Genomic DNA, 17442 nt, shown 5'->3' with positions numbered 1-17442 from the left:
TTCTGCTAACCAGCCGCAAACTTTAACTTTCGATTTTTCTTTCCAGCGAACGACCTTACGGCGACACGTGACCCAGGTTCTCGCCTCCTATTGGTCAGCTTCCTTCCAAGGTCAAACCTGCACGTGGACGCCGCGAGTCAAGGTCACCAATCGTGGCGAGAGGTCGAAACATGATTGCGTCAGGTTGCTATTAGCGACGTCGCAATTCGACTTATTACGTCATACGCGGGTTTGAATATTCACTCGTTTTCAAGACAACGCACTCCCCTTGCTGCTGACGTACGTTTGATGACGTCAGGCGTGGAATGACGTCATCGTCGTCGATTGTTTGCAAACAATTGAGCGAACGTTTTTTTGTTGCGGGAGAGAACAGCTCTTGGTTGCTTAGCAACCTCGCGTCGCCTTTGTTTTCCACTGATCGCGCCTTTATTTGTTACGTCACATTTTGCCCCCCATCCCCCCCAGCATGCGAACACAGCATCACTTTTCTATCAAATGCGAACGTCAGCAAGAATTTTAGTCGCTTTTATTGTTTTACTTGTTTTTTTCTTTTTTTATTATTTTCGATCACGAACCTTCCAAAATTATTATTTTATTTACGCTTTTTTGATATTTTTATTATTTGCAACTTTTCCGCAAAAAGATCTCGAAGTTTGTCAAAAATCGCTTCACAGACCATTATCTATTAGCTGCTTCGAGCTAAACCCTATTGTGACGACATAAATTGATTGTGACGTTATAAGGAAACCGCAATCGAAAACTAATTTACCTATGTGTGTAATAAAGTAGCCTTTTTCTGACAACAGTGTCAAAAAACACCGATCTGCCTTAAATGTGTCAAGCTCGCAGCCTCTCGTCCAATAGTGATCGCTGATGTCCGATACTTATTCCGATACCAATACACGATATTTCAGGCAAAAAATATGTCCGTCCAAAACAATACGAAACAACGTCATTCCAATAAGCCAGGGGTTCTTAAACTGGGGTCCATGGACCCCTTGGGGGTCCGTGAGCTAGTTTTAGGGGGTCCATGAGGTCGTAATTAAAATGTTAGTGTATTTCTAAAAAGTAATAATTTATTCAAAAAAGACAGTTTAATTGAAAATGAAACGGTTTTGCGCTAACTGTATTTGGACTCCATCTCACTTTCACACTTTTAAAACTGAAATCAGCAGATTTATAACGTCTATTTGCATTGTGACGTTAATTTATGACGTGATTTTGGAAAAATATTTTACTTACCGTGGTCCACGTGAGGCAAAAAAAAATGTTGGGAGTCCGCGGTAAAAAAAGTTTAAGAAACCTTACAATAAGCGTAATTAATCAAATTGGAACGAACGTACTTTATATTTTTAAGTTAGCGCAAAATTCTTTACCTTTTTGTTAATTTGCTATTTTAAAGAATACCTTTTAAGAGTGGAAAACACTCAAATTATGCTGGTATCGGATGAGTACGATATTATCAGACATCCCTGATATTGATGACGTATTTCGTTGGATTACTTGTTTGCTGACGTCATCAAAATACCTTTCTCGCGGAAACCTGCTCGTTTATTTTTTCGCACCGAGGGAAAATATCTCGTTTTATCTTTCTCTTTCGTACGACGCTTCTTTACGTTTGCGGGGAATTTCCCGTATTTTGCGTGTGTGTCTGATGACGTAACTTTTATGAAATCGCTGCAGCGAAAGTTCAGAGGTCCTTCTAGCCCAGTGGTTCTCAACCTTTCTTCTTTCGTGGCCCTAATTATACATAAAAGACAAATTATAAAATAAGTTTAGGACAAAAAACAGCAGAACATATTTCAAAACAGATTATTTTTTCAACCGTGCATTAGTGAGATACTTGCTGCTGGCAATTTAATTTACATTTCTTCTCAATTTCTCTCCAAAGAAAATTCGTTTAAAATTAGGTATAGTGACACAAGTGAATCTAAATTATTCGATAAATAGAGCTTTTTAAATTGTTCTGTGGTCCACCTCAAAATGTTTCCATGGCCCACTGGTTGAGAACCACAAGTGCTATGGTCGAACCAAATTCGCAAACCCCCGTATTTTTTTGCAAAGTTTAAACTCTGTTGACCTCATTAAATCTACTTCCGCCCTAAACGTGTTTTTATATGGACTTGGCGTTGTTTCGAGCCTTTAAAGAACAACGTTTCTGAAATTTTTCTTCTCATTTTTGCGTTTGTTGCAAATTATTTTGCAACACTTTTCAAAATGTTCCGCGTGGTGTCGCAAACGTCTCGGTGGTGGTTATGACGTAACAGTAACAGCGTGTCCGGGATTTTTCTTCATTCGAAGCTTTACGATTTGCACGTTTTAATCGCTAACAACATTTTACTTAAACCTATACACTGATATAATGAAATAAAAGATATTTCGATTGAACAACAATCATTGTTAAAAAATGAATAAAGAGTTATTCGAAACGTTCAAAATGCTACCTACTTCTGTATGGGCTTTGATATTCATTCTACGTCTTAACTAGAACCTCCAGCCATTATGCTCCGACTTTATTTAGAAATTTAATGTGTTAAAAAATGGGATGATTTTTTTTGGACCCAAAAAAAGTTTTTTGACAAAATTTTGACTTTTCAGGCAAACGTTTATCATGAACAGCGCAGTGTATGAAGCACTGCATTAGTGTTGAGTGTCAAAAATTTTGAAACTGCTTAGTTGATATTTTTGGCATATCAAAAAGAGAAATCAATATTAAAATGCTAACGAAAACACCGAGCGGATTTTTTAAGAATAGTGTTGAATAAAGTAAACAGTTTAGTTAAAATACACGACAAAAAGAATAAATAAAGAAAAAAACAACACAAAGACCTACCATGTTATCACAATACCAAATAGATTGATTGCAAATCACCACTGAAATAAGACACAGCGAATACTGTTTACTACATCTGTCGGAATCAGAGACACGTAACTGTCTAAACCAGGCCTGTGTTGTTTTTTTTTTTTTTTTTTTTTTTTTTTTTTTTTATTGATTTAACGACAATCAGGTGGCAGTCTTAAGACTGAAGAAAACCTTTTGTCGCGACACCAATTACAGCGAGTAACAAACAATTTTAAGGAACAACACGTAATAACTAAATACTGGACACTGGAAAGAATTTGCATCAAAATCTACGAGAAGCTAAAAAAAAGTCATGTACAGCGTTAAAAAAATGAGAGATTCAGAGCAAATTAAATCAGGATGTGCAAACAGAATGTAATTCAACAAAGTAGCATTAGACAAGGAAAACAACGCAGTCGGTGACATTACAGAATTATCGACAAACAGAGAACAAATTGCGCTGATTAAAACGGACCTTTCGGCGGTTAATAGTGGACACTCAAAAAACAATGCCTGTGTGGTTCATTCTGCCGGCTCGCATAATATACCTGTGTAAGTATATTTTATAAAAGGTGTAATGCCGACTAATAGGTTTACTGTTAGCTTGTTTGTTTATTCCATATAGAAGGAAAGCAAAGAGTCCAAAAATTGCTGTTCTGGCCTCGCCGAGAGACAGAGCGGTGTCTGGTGAAGAGAGGAAGTGCAAATGGTATTGGCATACACGAGGCGAAGGAGAAAGAAATATAGCAGGAATATTATTGCTACCGCTAAAAACAGACCTACAGATTCACTATACCTGTATATTACTCCAATGAAGATGCTACAGATACATTTTGTAAACGATTTTTTTCTTGAAATAAGCCAAGTCAACAATATTGACCCTAGTTAGAAATTATAACCACTACAACATTTACAATAGTCTTGTAGGCAAGTTTTCATTGTAGAAAAAAACGCATAAATAGTAAAAAGCTTTTTCTCTAAATCAGTGATTCCCAAACTTTTTTTCTCGCGAACCATTTTGAGCTTTTGTACAGTGTTGATGTACCACCTAAGTTACACCTTACCAGAATATCTCAAACTTTAACTCAGTGGTTCTTAACCTTTTTTCAGCCTCGCCCCCCTTTGGTAATTTTCTCATGCCTTGCGCCCCCCTAATATTTCGACATTTTGCAATTAAATATCACTGAGAAAACAGGAAAATAGTGAAGGAAGGGATTGTTTTTCGCGCTAAGCGCGAAAAATTTTGAGTTTTAGTTGGTCGAATTGGCTAAACTGCAACCGAAGAGGCGTTTCGCATTGGGCACGCAACAAATTGCGCGAGCTCGACACATTGATTTTATCGAGCTGATTTTGACAAACGTGTTGCGAGGGCATTTACTCCACAGTTGTAAGAGTTATTATGTCGAGCGCAAAAAATGTCAAGCGCAAATATTAAACATTGCGTTATCGTGTTTTAAAAGATGTAACGACACACAATACAACGGCAATATTGCAAAAACAATATAGTTTCGCGCAAAAAAAGTTCGACTCCCCCTGTTGCTATAGCCTGTTATCATATATAAAATATGGATGAAAAATAGTCCGAAAGGGCGATAGCTTTTATCGTTTATCTATAAGTTAATTTAATAGGACGGTGATACCATGGATTTTCTAAAAGGGAACTATAAGATTCGCGCGCAGCGCGAAAATTTTTGCAGTTTTAATGTTAAAGTTGGCAAAAAACAGAGTTTGTATGTAGGAATTATGCCTAACCCAAACGAAACCATTAAAATCACTGCAAAAATTAAAAATATGTAAAGTCGAGCTCGCGCCCCCCTTAGAATTCCTGGGCGCACCCCTACCCCCCCCCCCCCCCGGTTAAGAACCGCGAACCGCTGCTTTAACTATTTTAGCATATTATACAAAATAAGTAAGCAGAATTAAACTTACCAAACGCCATACCAGGAAGACAAAGAAGCCATAAATTAAACAAAACCCAAGGTTCAATGCGATAGTTGTTTTTTCTTCACCAGCTGGTCGATACATACTACAACTACACCGCTCACTATTAGTTTATTACTACATATATATTAAACCAGCTAACAATTAGCGTTTTATTATCTTGAACAAGATAAGTGTTACGTCATAAACGTGCGAAACCTCAAGTTAAAGGTAACTAAAACGCAGCACGGCAAATTACCCAATCTGAAAGTTTAAAAAGTTGAACGTTTTCGAAATTTATACGTATGCTGAAGTTAGTCGCGTACCACCTGAAAGACTCTCGCGTACCACCGGTGGTACGCGTACCACAGTTTGGGAACCACTGCTCTAAATGAATAGTACAATAAACATTCAACAAACACAGAGATAAGTTTGAATTCTATGTTCAAAGTCTGTCGACGAAACTATGTTAGGGTATTTCCCAAAATGGCTGTGTAAAAAAAATCATTTCAAAACCAAAATATTCTAATTTTAATCCAGTCTGCATTTTGTAGCAGGTGCTCTCACTTGTAATATATTTGCACTCGCACTCGATAATTAGAAAACTGCATACCACACCGACTTTTCGGGAAAAAATGGGATTGTGGTTGAATTCCAAACCCCACGTGTGACGTCGTGTCCATAAAACATTAATTGCACACCTGAAAATTTGTGTACAAGAGATCTTGGCGCTGGTCTAGAATCCTACCACATTATTAAAACAACACACAATATTTGAGTTAGGGTGTCGGTTAGTGTTTGGGTAAGGGTGGGTCAAGTATTAATATATTCATTATTTAATAATAATACTTGACCCACCCTAACCCAAACGCTAACCCCGCACCCTAACCCAAATAATTTGCATTGTGGTAGGATTCTAGACCAGCGCCGAGATCTTGTTAAAAAGTTCCATAATATGGTGGTTAAATGAGTTGTTTGTTACCTGTGTATATACCCCCAAATTCGTGATTTTACAATTGTAAATATCACAGTTTTATTGTTTTAAGGACGTGGTACACATATAATATATATTTTGTTCGACTGTTGTTGTGTGTGTCAACTGTCAACATGTTTACCTTATTGTTGTAACTTTTTGTTATATTCTCAATATGTGGAGCCTTATTTTATCAGTTGAATTGTTAAACAATATAAGTATTTTGACTGTGGTTCACTTATAAAAAAGTAGCTTAATGATTATTAACTCTGTAAGGCTTGCCCACAGTGTACCACACAATCGTTTAAATGAAACTTGTTTTAAAATCCGCAGTAACATATCAGGCTTTGATGTGGCCTCTTTGTGAAACACTAATTAGAAGCAGTGTCATCACTGCTATAAATATAATATATATATTATGTGTTTATGCATATTTTCTCTGTTTAGAAAAAACATCAATATTATTCAGTTTCCATTGTATGAAAGTGGCAAATTATGGTAAAACATGTTTTCTCTGGTGGAAATGTGTGACACTGTTAAAATCCAGCCTTTCCTTTTCAATGTTGATCTAATCGATGCCGTAAAAGTGGAACTTAACAGAAGGTTTGCAAACAAAGTGGTCTGCAACCTTGGACTGTGCATTTGCCTCTTTGACATCCTAAAATGTGAGGATTCTTTTGTATTTCCCGGGGACGGAGCATCTCACACTAAAATTCACTTTCGCTTTGTTGTGTTCCGACCTTTTATCGACGAAGTCCTAATCGGTAAAATAAAGGGTTGTTCGGATGAGGGGGTTACCATATCCCTCGGATTTTTTGATGACATCATCGTCCCCCCAGAAGCGTTGCAGCAACCGTCAAAATTTGACGAAGCAGAGCAGCTGTGGGTTTGGGAATACGAAACTGAAGAAGGCAGCCACGATATGTTCATGGACATTAACGAGCCTGTGCGCTTTCGTGTCGTAGATGAAGTTTTTACGGACACCACACCTACTGGCGGTGCAACCGAAGCAAAACAGGAAACGCCGTACCTTATTAAAGCTGTGATATCAGAACCGGGACTTGGTTTGTTATCGTGGTGGTCTGGCTAGAAATGGAATGTGGTATTTTATAAGTATACTGCTAATGTATGGTTATACTTCACCCTCTTGTTGGGTCAATCGTGGTGACGAAAGAAGATTGATTTGTGTTAGTCTGCTTAGGGCCATGAGAGTACCAAACAAGTAATATATTTGTATTCAATACTGCCATTTACCTTATGTAACAGAACTGAACTTATATAACCAGGGCTGTGGAGTGGGTTAGAAATAAATAAGTCCAACCCGGGCCAAAAAATTGAAGAGTCTTACCCAGGCCTAATGTGCGATTTTGTTTGAGTCATGTGTTTCGCTCAACCATAAAATTCTGTATTTAACCCATTTATGTAACTAGTATGGTGGATATCTGGAAATCCATTCATAGCGATGTCACATAATTCATACACCAACAATACATGGTTGGTAATTATTCAACCATATGCGTCATATGCCACCTTGCGTCAATTATAGGTTGAACTCCTCGTCCACAGCCCTGGCTTTAACCTAGGCTTCAAATACCTTGTTAAAAAGGGCCACAGTGTGCATTTGATTTAAAAATGTAATAATGTATATTATATATTGCCAGTGTGTTGGTCATAGCACTATATCAAAATATCACCACAGACACTGTGGCAATATATGTATATTTTGTTAATGTATCACAAAAATGTGATGTAAAATTTGCTTTTCAGAAATGCTAACCACAGATTGGTCCATATTGTATTTAAAATTGTTAAAAAATGTTTTTTATCTAAAAACTTTTACCTGTGCTGAATATCACATTAGCCTCAACATCAATCATAATTATCTAATGTATGTTATTCTCTGTATTTTCGCTGTTTTGATGACACAGTCACAATAAATAAAACAAAATTTGCCGCTAGTTTTTCTTTAGCAGCGGAGTTACAAACGATTTAGCGAGTTAACAATATTCAGTATTTTTTCATCGACAGATTCGCTTAGATTATTGTCATTGTTTATTACAAAATCCCAGTCATTGAACTGGTCGAGTCCACATTCTGATGCGGCATCGTCTATTCCACAAACAAATTCCCACCCCCGCTGTTTTCTAGTTTCATTACTTGCATCAATTCTTAGCAGAACAGTTTGGCTTGCTTTATATGTTGCTTGAAAGTGTGAAATGTCTGACGTTCTTCTAGCATCAGACACAATCCAAATATCTTTGCAAAGGCAATGTTGGACTGATAATTTACAAAAATAGTCTGGATCTTGATTCCTTTTTTCTTCGCCCCAAGCTATCATCCTTTCTCGATATTTTTCTTTGTATTGCGATGCGTTCAAAAGTTTTGAGTAATCCAAATTGTTATCTTTGGCGAATTGTTCTTTTAACGGCGCTGACAATCGTACCAAGCCACACTTTTCTCCAAAGTGTTTCAATAATTTCTCTGCTATGAAGTCTTTGCCACATTTACGCTTTCCACTTAAGATAATGATTAAGTTGGGCATCTTGAAATTTCAAAACAAAACAATGGACTAGTTTTCTGTTGAACACCTTATTGTAATACTTTAGAGGGGTAGTTATTTGCTAAAGTATTAGAGACCTTTAGTCGGAAAAAATTAAAACTATATTAGGTCAACTCAAAAAAGTTCCTAATGAGTCTGTTAACTTGACTAAAAGTATGTAAAGAAAAGGTCAAAGAGTGCCAGTGATTGTCAAACTGTGTGCAGTGAAATTTTTGAAAATAAGTTTTAAGATTAACACTATTTTTTAGACCAGCGCCAAACATTTGCATATCGTTTGACGTGTGTTAAGAGCAATTGCAAAGTTACTAAATTGTGGTTCCAAAAAAAATGCTCCTTTCAATTTGCAAAAAAATCCAAAAACGTTCGAGAACCACTGTACTAGAGCATCAAGGCGCTGGCACCTATATTCAAGATTTTGTTGCGGTTTTGGTTTTGAGTACGTTTACCTTTTACGCAACGTAAACTGGCGTAAAACGATATGCCATCACGTGAAAGTTACCTCATAACAACAACACAACAAGCTATGACGTAAAACTATAGCAGCGTGACTCATTCGACGAACTGAATGTCCGTTTACCACATTGCGCTGAGGACCGTGGCAAAATACTTCTTCTTGGCTGGGTCCGTCGTTCAGGCTTAATTTCACCACTGGTTGTACTTGTTTAATCACGTTACCATATTAACCGTGTTTTGATCCCCAAGCAATATTACTAACTGAGTTTCTTTTTTATTAGCCTCTGCCATGTGGAAACTTACCTCTTTTTTTGAACAGCTAAAATAAAAATCTTGAAGGGAAATAAGCGACTAATAGCCTTTTTTTGGAAATGCTTATCGATATTTGATCAAACTCAGTCAAACTAAAGGTTTTCTCGCCCTTCCAGGTAAGTGACAACAACGGCTCCAAATGGAATCACGACAGAAAAGTGTAAACAATATCGGCGACAGAAAAGTGTAAACCACGACAGAAAAGTGTAAACAATATCGGATATTTAGGTCTATGTCTTTGTTTGATTCGCCAGGGTTAACCCAATTTTCAGCTTAGCGGCATTTTTATTCGAAACGTTATACCAATTTAATATTTTTTATTTATTTTCACAAAAAAGTTCAATATGATAAGTCCGAAAACGAAAGACAAAAGTTGGTAGTGTTTCAAACGGTACCTAAAATGTTATGGTAATGCGCATTAATGACTGTATTTGTTTCATTGGGATTTTTCGTCAAAATCACTTTATAAAGGCACAGTTTTGAGTCTTTCACCAAATCGTATGATCATAAACAGCTGCAGCTACCGCAAAGCTAAATAAGCAAGAAGTATAAGTACCCTTACAAAAACAGATAGTTAGGGTACAATTTTAAGTATTTAAATATCGTAAATCTCAAAAGACACAATTGTGATTGTGTAAAGTGTTTCTTTTGAACAAAACGTGTTGATGTGTTACTTAAGTAATGATTTGTTAAAAAAAAATATTTTTGTTTTAGTTAATAAATATGCCAAACATGACTGATGATAACATGACATGTCTTTTGTTTGGTAGAGACAACTTTAAATGTGTAAGTCAATATTTTTATGTTTTCTAACTGTTTAAGTTTGGCACTGGTGCAGATTCTACCGTGTTTTATAAGGGGTTTACATTGCTAAACATAGTGGGTTTAGGGAGCGAGTTTGGTATTGTTGTTATTTATTCTCCCATCTTTATATCTTCTTTGCAATTTCAATTTTTAAAACTTGTTTCGTTACTTTAAAAAAAGTAGTAGGATTCTATACATTCAGTGCCAAGTGTTTTCAAAACATAAAACCTTATTTTTTTATTAATCTATTAATATTGCATTGTTACAGAATGTGGTTATTGCATTGAAGAGAACTACAGGCTCGCTTTCATTGATTGGATGGTGAGAGACATTTTTTGTTTCCTCCTAATTTTATTAGTTTTTAAAATTGTTTACTGTTTTAACAGTTTAGGTATACTGATATTCTTTGTTCTGCCCCAAAAAAGATTGTAACAAGCAAAATACCAGGGATGGTGTCAGGGAAAGTGTAATTTATATAATTACATCCTTGATAAATTCTTTTTATGATTTAACTCCCTTTCCCACAACCATAAATAAGTGACACAGATTCTCTTGGCAGACGCAAAACATTTATGAAAAGTTAGAAATTGACCTTGTGTAGCACATTCTATACTTTTGGTGATGCACTTTAATTTATTGTGTTAACAAAATCTTATATGACTGGATTTATGTGGAAACGTTTGTAAATTACACCAGGGAGGTTCATGCAGCTTGAAATAGCGTGGCCAGAATCATTTAATGCTTAAATTTGCGCTGCTGTAATGCATTTAAATATATTAAACTATTGGGGCTGTAAATAAATTGCTACAAAACTGAAGTTGCCGCTAAAGTTTTATGTATTTGATTAATATTTGGTGGCTGAACACATTTTGTGCAACTTTCTACAATACTGCATCCATGGATGGAAGCACAAAAAAGTCCAAAAGTTTTTCAAATAGTTATAAATACATCTGCATAAAACTATACAAACCTAATGAAAAAACGTATTGTTAGTAAAATTTTTCTGTGAATTCCTGTTTTTGTCACAGTGTTTTTATGATTGCTACAATCTGGCTCTTCCGAAAGTACAATGTTTTATCGCAACGGCTTGTTCTGTACCTGAGCATTGCCGCGTTGCTCGACACAATTGGTTATCTTTTTGGAGACATGACACCTGAAGGACCTAAATGTTCATTTGAAGCATGGTGGATGACTTATTTTGGTGAGTGTCTTAGACGGTGGCCAAATTTTTTTGTCCAAATTAAAAGCTTCAAATTATTGTCACCGTTTAACATCAAATTGTATTTTTGTGTCATCAAGCTTTTACTGAAGCACATTGATTGATTATTACTTTTATTCTTAATTTAAACTGACAAAGTATGCCTGACTGAATGTGTTAAGTTTTTGTGAGACACTATTTGTGTTTCATGACTTACATTTTAGTGTAATGTATTTTAATATTGTGTTTTAATTTAATAAAATTAGTAAAGGCATAATATTCAATTAAATTAACATATTTAATCTGTCCTGTATATTTTTGTTGGATTTACTAAGAGAACCTGTGTATTTTGAGTTGCCGAGTTTAATTTTAATTTTTTTATTGAACCAGACTGGACGGTTTTAATGTGGGTCACTTGCCTCACCGTAAATCTCTTCGTCAACGTCGTGAAACAGCGTCGAACTGAAAAATACGAAAAAGTCTACCACCTTCTGTGCTGGGTTATTCCCTCATTCCTGTTCAGTCTTCTTCCGCTGACAACTCACAGCTACGGTCCAGCCGGGGCTTGGTGGTAAGGTTTTCTTTATTTGTCTATAACACACTATATATAACCAATAGTTGTCGTTTAGCTGAGCCAGCAGGGCTGCGGAGTCAGACTCTAGAGCAGTGTTTCTCCGTATTTTATGGCTAGCGGCACGCCTCAGAAATAATAAATAGATTGCGACACCCCTACAAGGTTTTCCGCAGGTAAATCACTAGACTGTCACAACAATTGGAACTGGGACAACACACATCAACTCTGCTCAACATGGAAGTTTTAATTGGAGTTATTCTACTCTTATATTACAAAAAAAGTTGTAAAGCTGAATTAAAATTAGATTCTTAAAGATTCTCAAATATCTCTTGGCACCCTTGAGCATTGGAAATGGCACTCAGGGTGACACAGCACTCGGGTTGAGAACCACTTCTCTAGAGTGTTCTACATATGATTGCATGAATCCTGAGTCTGGCATGCTCCTGCAGTACCAAATTAGAAACCTAAAAGGCCGCAAACTGTAAATCATTAGGTGTGAATTAGCTTAATGATTTACATTAATGATTTTTATAGTGGAATTTTTTCTCAACATGAATTGCGGATGGATGAGTTAAAATGACTCTATGTTTATATTAATGTTTATCCAATGGGTAGAATACAGACTGTAAAGTTGGGGTAATGTGTTGGACTTGCGTTTATTTTGTCCTAGGAACTCCAGCAAGGGATTTGCAATCTGTTTGTATTTTAACCATTCCACATCCCTGTAAGACAGTGCAGGTTGCTACCACAAATTTAGGCACTGTTTGATTTAGTATGATTGCTAACTGAAGTAGTTGACATGATTAGATTTATAGAGTTTGGTTCTTAGTAAGATTTCTTCATAATTTGAGAATTTGCAGACTAACAAATAGGTCATATTAATTATTTTAAACATATTTATGCTGTTTGTTTCGTTTTGGTTAATTTAAAGCTTTTAAAATGGTCAGTGGTTGACTTGTTTGCCAAACCTTCACTGTGTTAGTTATGCATAGTATTTGCATCGCCACCAAAAAATGTAAATGGATAAGCACTAAACTAAGGTCACCACTCTAAGCATGTATTAACTGGAAACTTTTGAACTTCCATTTAATTTTTTGCTAAATTAAGATCCTGTAAGCTTTCCCACTGGTCATTCTACTTTATTTTTATTGCCAGGTTTACAAGTAAAATTTTAGATTTGTGTAACATTTCGCAGATTTTTGTGCTGTTCCATAATATACCAGTAGACTTCTCCTGAACATTTTTTCTGAGACATTCTACCCATGATATATTAACGCACAGAAATAAATGTTTGTGTAATGCCCTGTATCTTGATAACAAATTTGTTTTAGGAACAGTGTATTTTAATTTTTAGCTGGATTGTTCACGATGCCAAGGCATGGAGATTTGTAATGTAAGTTATTTTAATTTTTCTTGTAATGTAATGGACTATTGAGAATGGTTTGCAAGTATTCTGCTTCGCTTTTTGATCAATATGTTTATCGTTAATTAAGTGTTTTACTAAAAGAAGGCTATTTATAGTGATTAATCGGATTAAAAGCATTATAGTAAAAACTAATGTTGGCGTGTTTCACAAACCCTTAACAAAAATAATTAATCATTATTTTTTGCGATACATACTATCGCTTGTTGTAAAACTCGATATTTCTGTGGCATTTCAGATGGTACGTTCCGTTGTTTCTTATCATCATTGGATTATTCGCGAGCTATGCCTACATCATTTGGTTCTTACGTCGCCGGGCTTCATCCTATCAGGGCAACTACAATCCCGACCAGGAAAGAAACAATGAACAAATTGAGGAAGACATAAAAGTGCTCAAGGCCTACCCCTTCGTCTACCTCATATTATCCATCTTTCCCTTGATTCTAAGGTTAGTTTCAGGATATGTTTATGTGTTTTTTGTTACTTTAAAGTTGAACTGTCCCCTTTGAAAAGTTACCCCTTTGTTATCTCATATTATCCATATTTTCCTTGATTTTAAGGTTAGTTTTAAAATTTGTTTATGTGTTTTTAGTTTTTTCCCCTTGTTGGGCCTCATTTATTACTGGATATTTTATACTATTTTGCCTAATCAAGGTATTGTTTTTTGACTGGGGAGTTTTTCAACATTTTCTCAGTATGCAATATAGCAGGCATGGTGGGCCATGAGCACCTTATATTTTCGTTATTTGTCATTTAGTGAAAACTTTTTTAATTTCAATATGTCTGTAAAGACCTTTCTGATGGCATTTTGTGAAGTATTTGTCTAAAATTTTTAGATCAACCATTTTGGTGGCCCACATGGTTTGATAATGACGTCTCTGAAGGTTAATACTAACTAGTTTCTTTAATTTTTTAGTCTCATTGGCGTTTTTTAGCGAAGAATAACTAAGTCATTGCAAGTGAAGAAAAATGAGTTGAACACCCTAAAGTGCTTTTTTATGTAAAGCAATCCGACAAATATTTCATATACAACAGGTGTTGCATATGGTTATATGAACATTTCCACACATGCGCTGTACAGTTAGTGGGTTTTTGTGTGTGTCAGGCCCACTCATCCCACTCATCCCACATACACCACAAGCCCACCAATATATCACTGTGAGCTCTAAACTATTAAACAACCAAGCTTTTTTTGCCTGGCGAGGTCTTGTTTCAATTTATAAGCAGCTCCTGTTGTCCATCTTTTTTTCAAACAATATCTATGAATTAGAGGGTTATGTGTGTTTGTCATTCAAAGTAATGTATAATATTTATCTTACATAAGGCAACTCCTTCCTTTTAAACAATAATTTCTGAATTAATGCTAGTATTTATTAGGCCAAAAAAATAATCTGAAGATATTCAGGTGTCCAATTTTTTTGGTTGCTTTTAGGATTTTTTTTTTCTATCACACATCTTTAACATTTTTTTAATTTCTTTTAGAATCCACAACGCTTTTACAGAAGAGGGTAATGACGTGTATGCCTTGTGGATTCTAACCGCCCTTACTGCGCCCTTACAGGGTGCAGTGAACGCCGTAGTATTTGGTTTGGACCCAGACACTAGAAGCAAGCTAACTTGGACCCAAATACAGGTAACGAATTAATACTGTGCAATTGTAGGCAAGCAAAACTCGTTGTTGCAGATTGTATATTGATGAACATTTTTATATACGAATATAATTGCACCTCTTTGTCAACATATATGAGATATTTAAAATGAAACAGGTTTGGATTGAGTTACAGATGTGCTGTCTGTTCCAAATAACTCCAGTGTTGTCTTGCCTTGAGCATTGCAAAAACGCTGGTCGCTAAAATACATAAAAAATTCTATTTTAAGCTATCATTTGGCTTTAAAAACTTCATTAGCTAGTGTTGGTTGCCGCAAACTCTAGCAAATGGGTTGTTAACTACAAATTGTTGAGTTTATTTTGGCTCCTTAAATAAAACAATCTAAACCGTTTTTTGTTTTGTTACTCTATTTATTGTTTAAAGATACTTGGTAATTACAAGGCAGTGTCGTTTAATGCGTAACAGTTGCTGTCATTGGGATTGTCATACCAGCTATTACGTCACAGTGCTTTGAACAATGCATTCTATCACGCCATGCGTGTATTGTGCGTCACAAACGGCCATACTGTTGGTGTTATTGTTTAAAAGTAGTGTTTGTCATAATCAGTTTAACTATGTTCTGATGTTTTGGCATTGTTATAATAAACAACATTCTCCGAAAATCATGAATTCACGTTTATCAATTCCCTGTTAATCCTGTGAACCACATGTAGATCGATAAAATATGTTTATATTCTAAATTTATCGAATTGATATGTCAAATCCATTGTTTTGTTACCGTCATTGACAAAAGTTAAAGACGTGGAAAAATGTTGCAGAGTGTTAGAACTTCAATAATATGTTGCGATCCAGGCATGATAATATAAGGTGTCAAAACTTATACTGGCTTGTTAGTGTTGTAGGTTTTGACAGTTACTCTGAAGTCTGAATTGTCAAACATTTATTTTACAACGTTAGCTTCGTCCACAGCCGTAGTATGTCAAACGGTTATCACATAAACGCAGAAAAGTACTTGCAATACACACACGCCCGCTAACTTCGTCATAGTCAAACAAACACAATTAAAGTCTTTTTTACCTTCGTTTAATATTGTATTCCTGTGGTGAAACACATTTTGTTTTAAAACTATTTAGAAAAAGTACTGCCCGATTTAAGAATATACGACAGATTCAAGTGATTGACAGTCAGTGACTTGACTTCACTGCTTTTAAATGACGTTAGTTTGTCGGACAAATGACTTGACTTGGACTTATGTCATTGACAACACTGTCTTATTCCCGCAACGTATCAGGCCAACCAACATTAGCACTTTGTAAATCCAAAGATATTTTCAAGGATCTTCAATACAAAAATTTACCTTTTTACTCCAAAATTTCTGCTTGCCCGTTTTTTAATTGGTCAAACATTACTTCATTTGAACTTAAGTCATTACAACACTGTCTTATTTCCGCGATTTGTCCGGCCAAGCCGCTTCATTGCTTGGTAAATCCGATGATATTTCCAAGCACCTTCAATAAGAATAAACTATTTCAATAAACAAGTATCTTCAATAATTTTTGGAGGAGTGGTGAAACTTTTTTGGGGGGTGGTGATACGAAATTTTACAAAAATTACAATTTAAAAACACTCCAATGACTGAAGTCTAAGTCAAGTCATTTGTCCGACGAACTTAAACAACTAAATTTATTGATTCATGTCGTTACAACCGTGTCTTATTCCTGCAATTTGTCAGACTTACCCTTATTCTCTCTCGGCAAATCCGTTTATATTTCGAAGTACCTTTAATAAACTGTTTCAATAAACAAGGATCTTAGATAAAAAATTTTAACTTTTTTACCAATTTCAAGCTCGCCTGTTCGAGTCGCTTCGGCGCCAAATCGACGATCCGTGAATACCCGACCATCCCCGGCTCGACCAGCACCGACAACCTCGACGAGGTCCCCCCCGCATTTGACCCCCTCCCCGATCATTCTGACGTCATGAGGCGCAGCAGCTCCATCGAGCGGCGATACGGATCGCTGCCCCCACAATCATGACGTCATAAGGGCCCCGAGGCCACCCCCTTGTTGCCTGGGTAATAGTGATGACGTAACGCAGTGGTTCCCAAAACTTTTTTGGCTCGCGGCAGACTACAAACATCTTAAATATTTTGCGGCACTTTTAACAGAACAACGAGATTCATTTTACAATCGCCCTTAACACACGACAAATTATATGTAAGTGTCTCTCAAAAACACTAAAAATATCATAAATATTTAGGGGCACACTTTTAACAGAACAACAAGAGTCATTTTACAATCGCCCTTAACACACGACAAATTATATGTAAGTGTCTCTCAAAAACACTAAAAATATCATAAATATTTAGGGGCACACTTTTAACAGAACAACAAGAGTCATTTTACAATCGCCCTTAACACACGACAAATTATATGTAAGTGTCTCTCAAAAACACTAAAAATATCATAAATATTTAGGGGCACACTTTTAACAGAACAACAAGAGTCATTTTACAATCGCCCTTGACACACGACAAACTATATGTAAGTGTCTCTCAAAAACACTAAAAATATCTTAAATATTTCTAAAAATATCTTTAATATATTTAAACCAGAGTCATTTTACAATCGCCCTTAACACACGACAAACTATTTCAAAATTACTCCAACTTATTGATAATAAAAAAAAAAAATTTGTAATAAATCGTGCGTTTTCAAGTATAAAATGCTTGCGTGTATGCCTATTGGTAATACAAATGACTTATTTCCCAAAA

The 17442-nt window shown here is 35.7% G+C and overlaps 4 protein-coding genes across 4 annotated transcripts in view; 3 read left to right on the top strand and 1 right to left on the bottom strand.

The window, feature by feature from the left end:
* Positions 1-1740, top strand: part of LOC146146604 (ras GTPase-activating protein 3-like) — a 34658-nt gene extending 32918 nt beyond the window's left edge. Inside the window, exon 23 of the mRNA XM_083387306.1 lies at positions 47-1740. Coding sequence (XP_083243432.1) covers positions 47-71 — 25 coding nt within the window. The 3' untranslated portion in view covers positions 72-1740. The remainder of the gene's footprint in view (positions 1-46) is intronic.
* Positions 1741-5839: 4099 nt separating this feature from the next.
* Positions 5840-8367, top strand: LOC146146603 (DNA-directed RNA polymerase III subunit RPC8-like). The gene has a single exon (XM_083386345.1). It carries the CDS (start codon positions 6241-6243, stop codon positions 6823-6825), a length of 585 nt encoding a protein of 194 aa, XP_083242471.1. The 5' UTR covers positions 5840-6240; the 3' UTR covers positions 6826-8367.
* Positions 6987-8464, bottom strand: LOC146146602 (phosphomevalonate kinase-like). Its single transcript, XM_083386346.1, has one exon. It carries the CDS (start codon positions 8275-8277, stop codon positions 7714-7716), a length of 564 nt encoding a protein of 187 aa, XP_083242472.1. The 5' UTR covers positions 8278-8464; the 3' UTR covers positions 6987-7713.
* A 1071-nt stretch (positions 8465-9535) lies between these two features.
* LOC146146601 (cyclic AMP receptor-like protein A) lies at positions 9536-16994 on the top strand. Its single transcript, XM_083387540.1, has 8 exons — positions 9536-9846; positions 10133-10185; positions 10893-11065; positions 11453-11633; positions 12991-13029; positions 13298-13507; positions 14542-14692; positions 16517-16994. The coding sequence occupies exons 1-8, from the start codon at positions 9784-9786 to the stop codon at positions 16703-16705; spliced, it is 1059 nt and encodes a 352-aa protein (XP_083243666.1). The 5' UTR covers positions 9536-9783; the 3' UTR covers positions 16706-16994.
* Positions 16995-17442: the final 448 nt, after the last annotated feature.

Source organism: Ascidiella aspersa, chromosome 4, assembly GCF_963924565.1.
Source record: "Ascidiella aspersa chromosome 4, kaAscAspe10.2, whole genome shotgun sequence".
NCBI classification, from domain to species: domain Eukaryota; kingdom Metazoa; phylum Chordata; class Ascidiacea; order Phlebobranchia; family Ascidiidae; genus Ascidiella; species Ascidiella aspersa.
This window is presented reverse-complemented; position numbering and strand designations above follow the sequence as displayed.

Bases quoted from the DNA above. Each gene is read 5' to 3' on its own strand.
- LOC146146602 (XM_083386346.1), bottom strand. From the start codon at position 8,277: ATGCCCAACTTAATCATTATCTTAAGTGGAAAGCGTAAATGTGGCAAA.
- LOC146146603 (XM_083386345.1), top strand. From the start codon at position 6,241: ATGTTTTCTCTGGTGGAAATGTGTGACACTGTTAAAATCCAGCCTTTC.
- LOC146146601 (XM_083387540.1), top strand. From the start codon at position 9,784: ATGCCAAACATGACTGATGATAACATGACATGTCTTTTGTTTGGTAGA. The intron at 9,847-10,132 runs GTAAGTCAATAT...GCATTGTTACAG, and splicing joins GTAGAGACAACTTTAAATGT to AATGTGGTTATTGCATTGAA. The intron at 10,186-10,892 runs GTGAGAGACATT...TTTTTGTCACAG, and splicing joins TCGCTTTCATTGATTGGATG to TGTTTTTATGATTGCTACAA.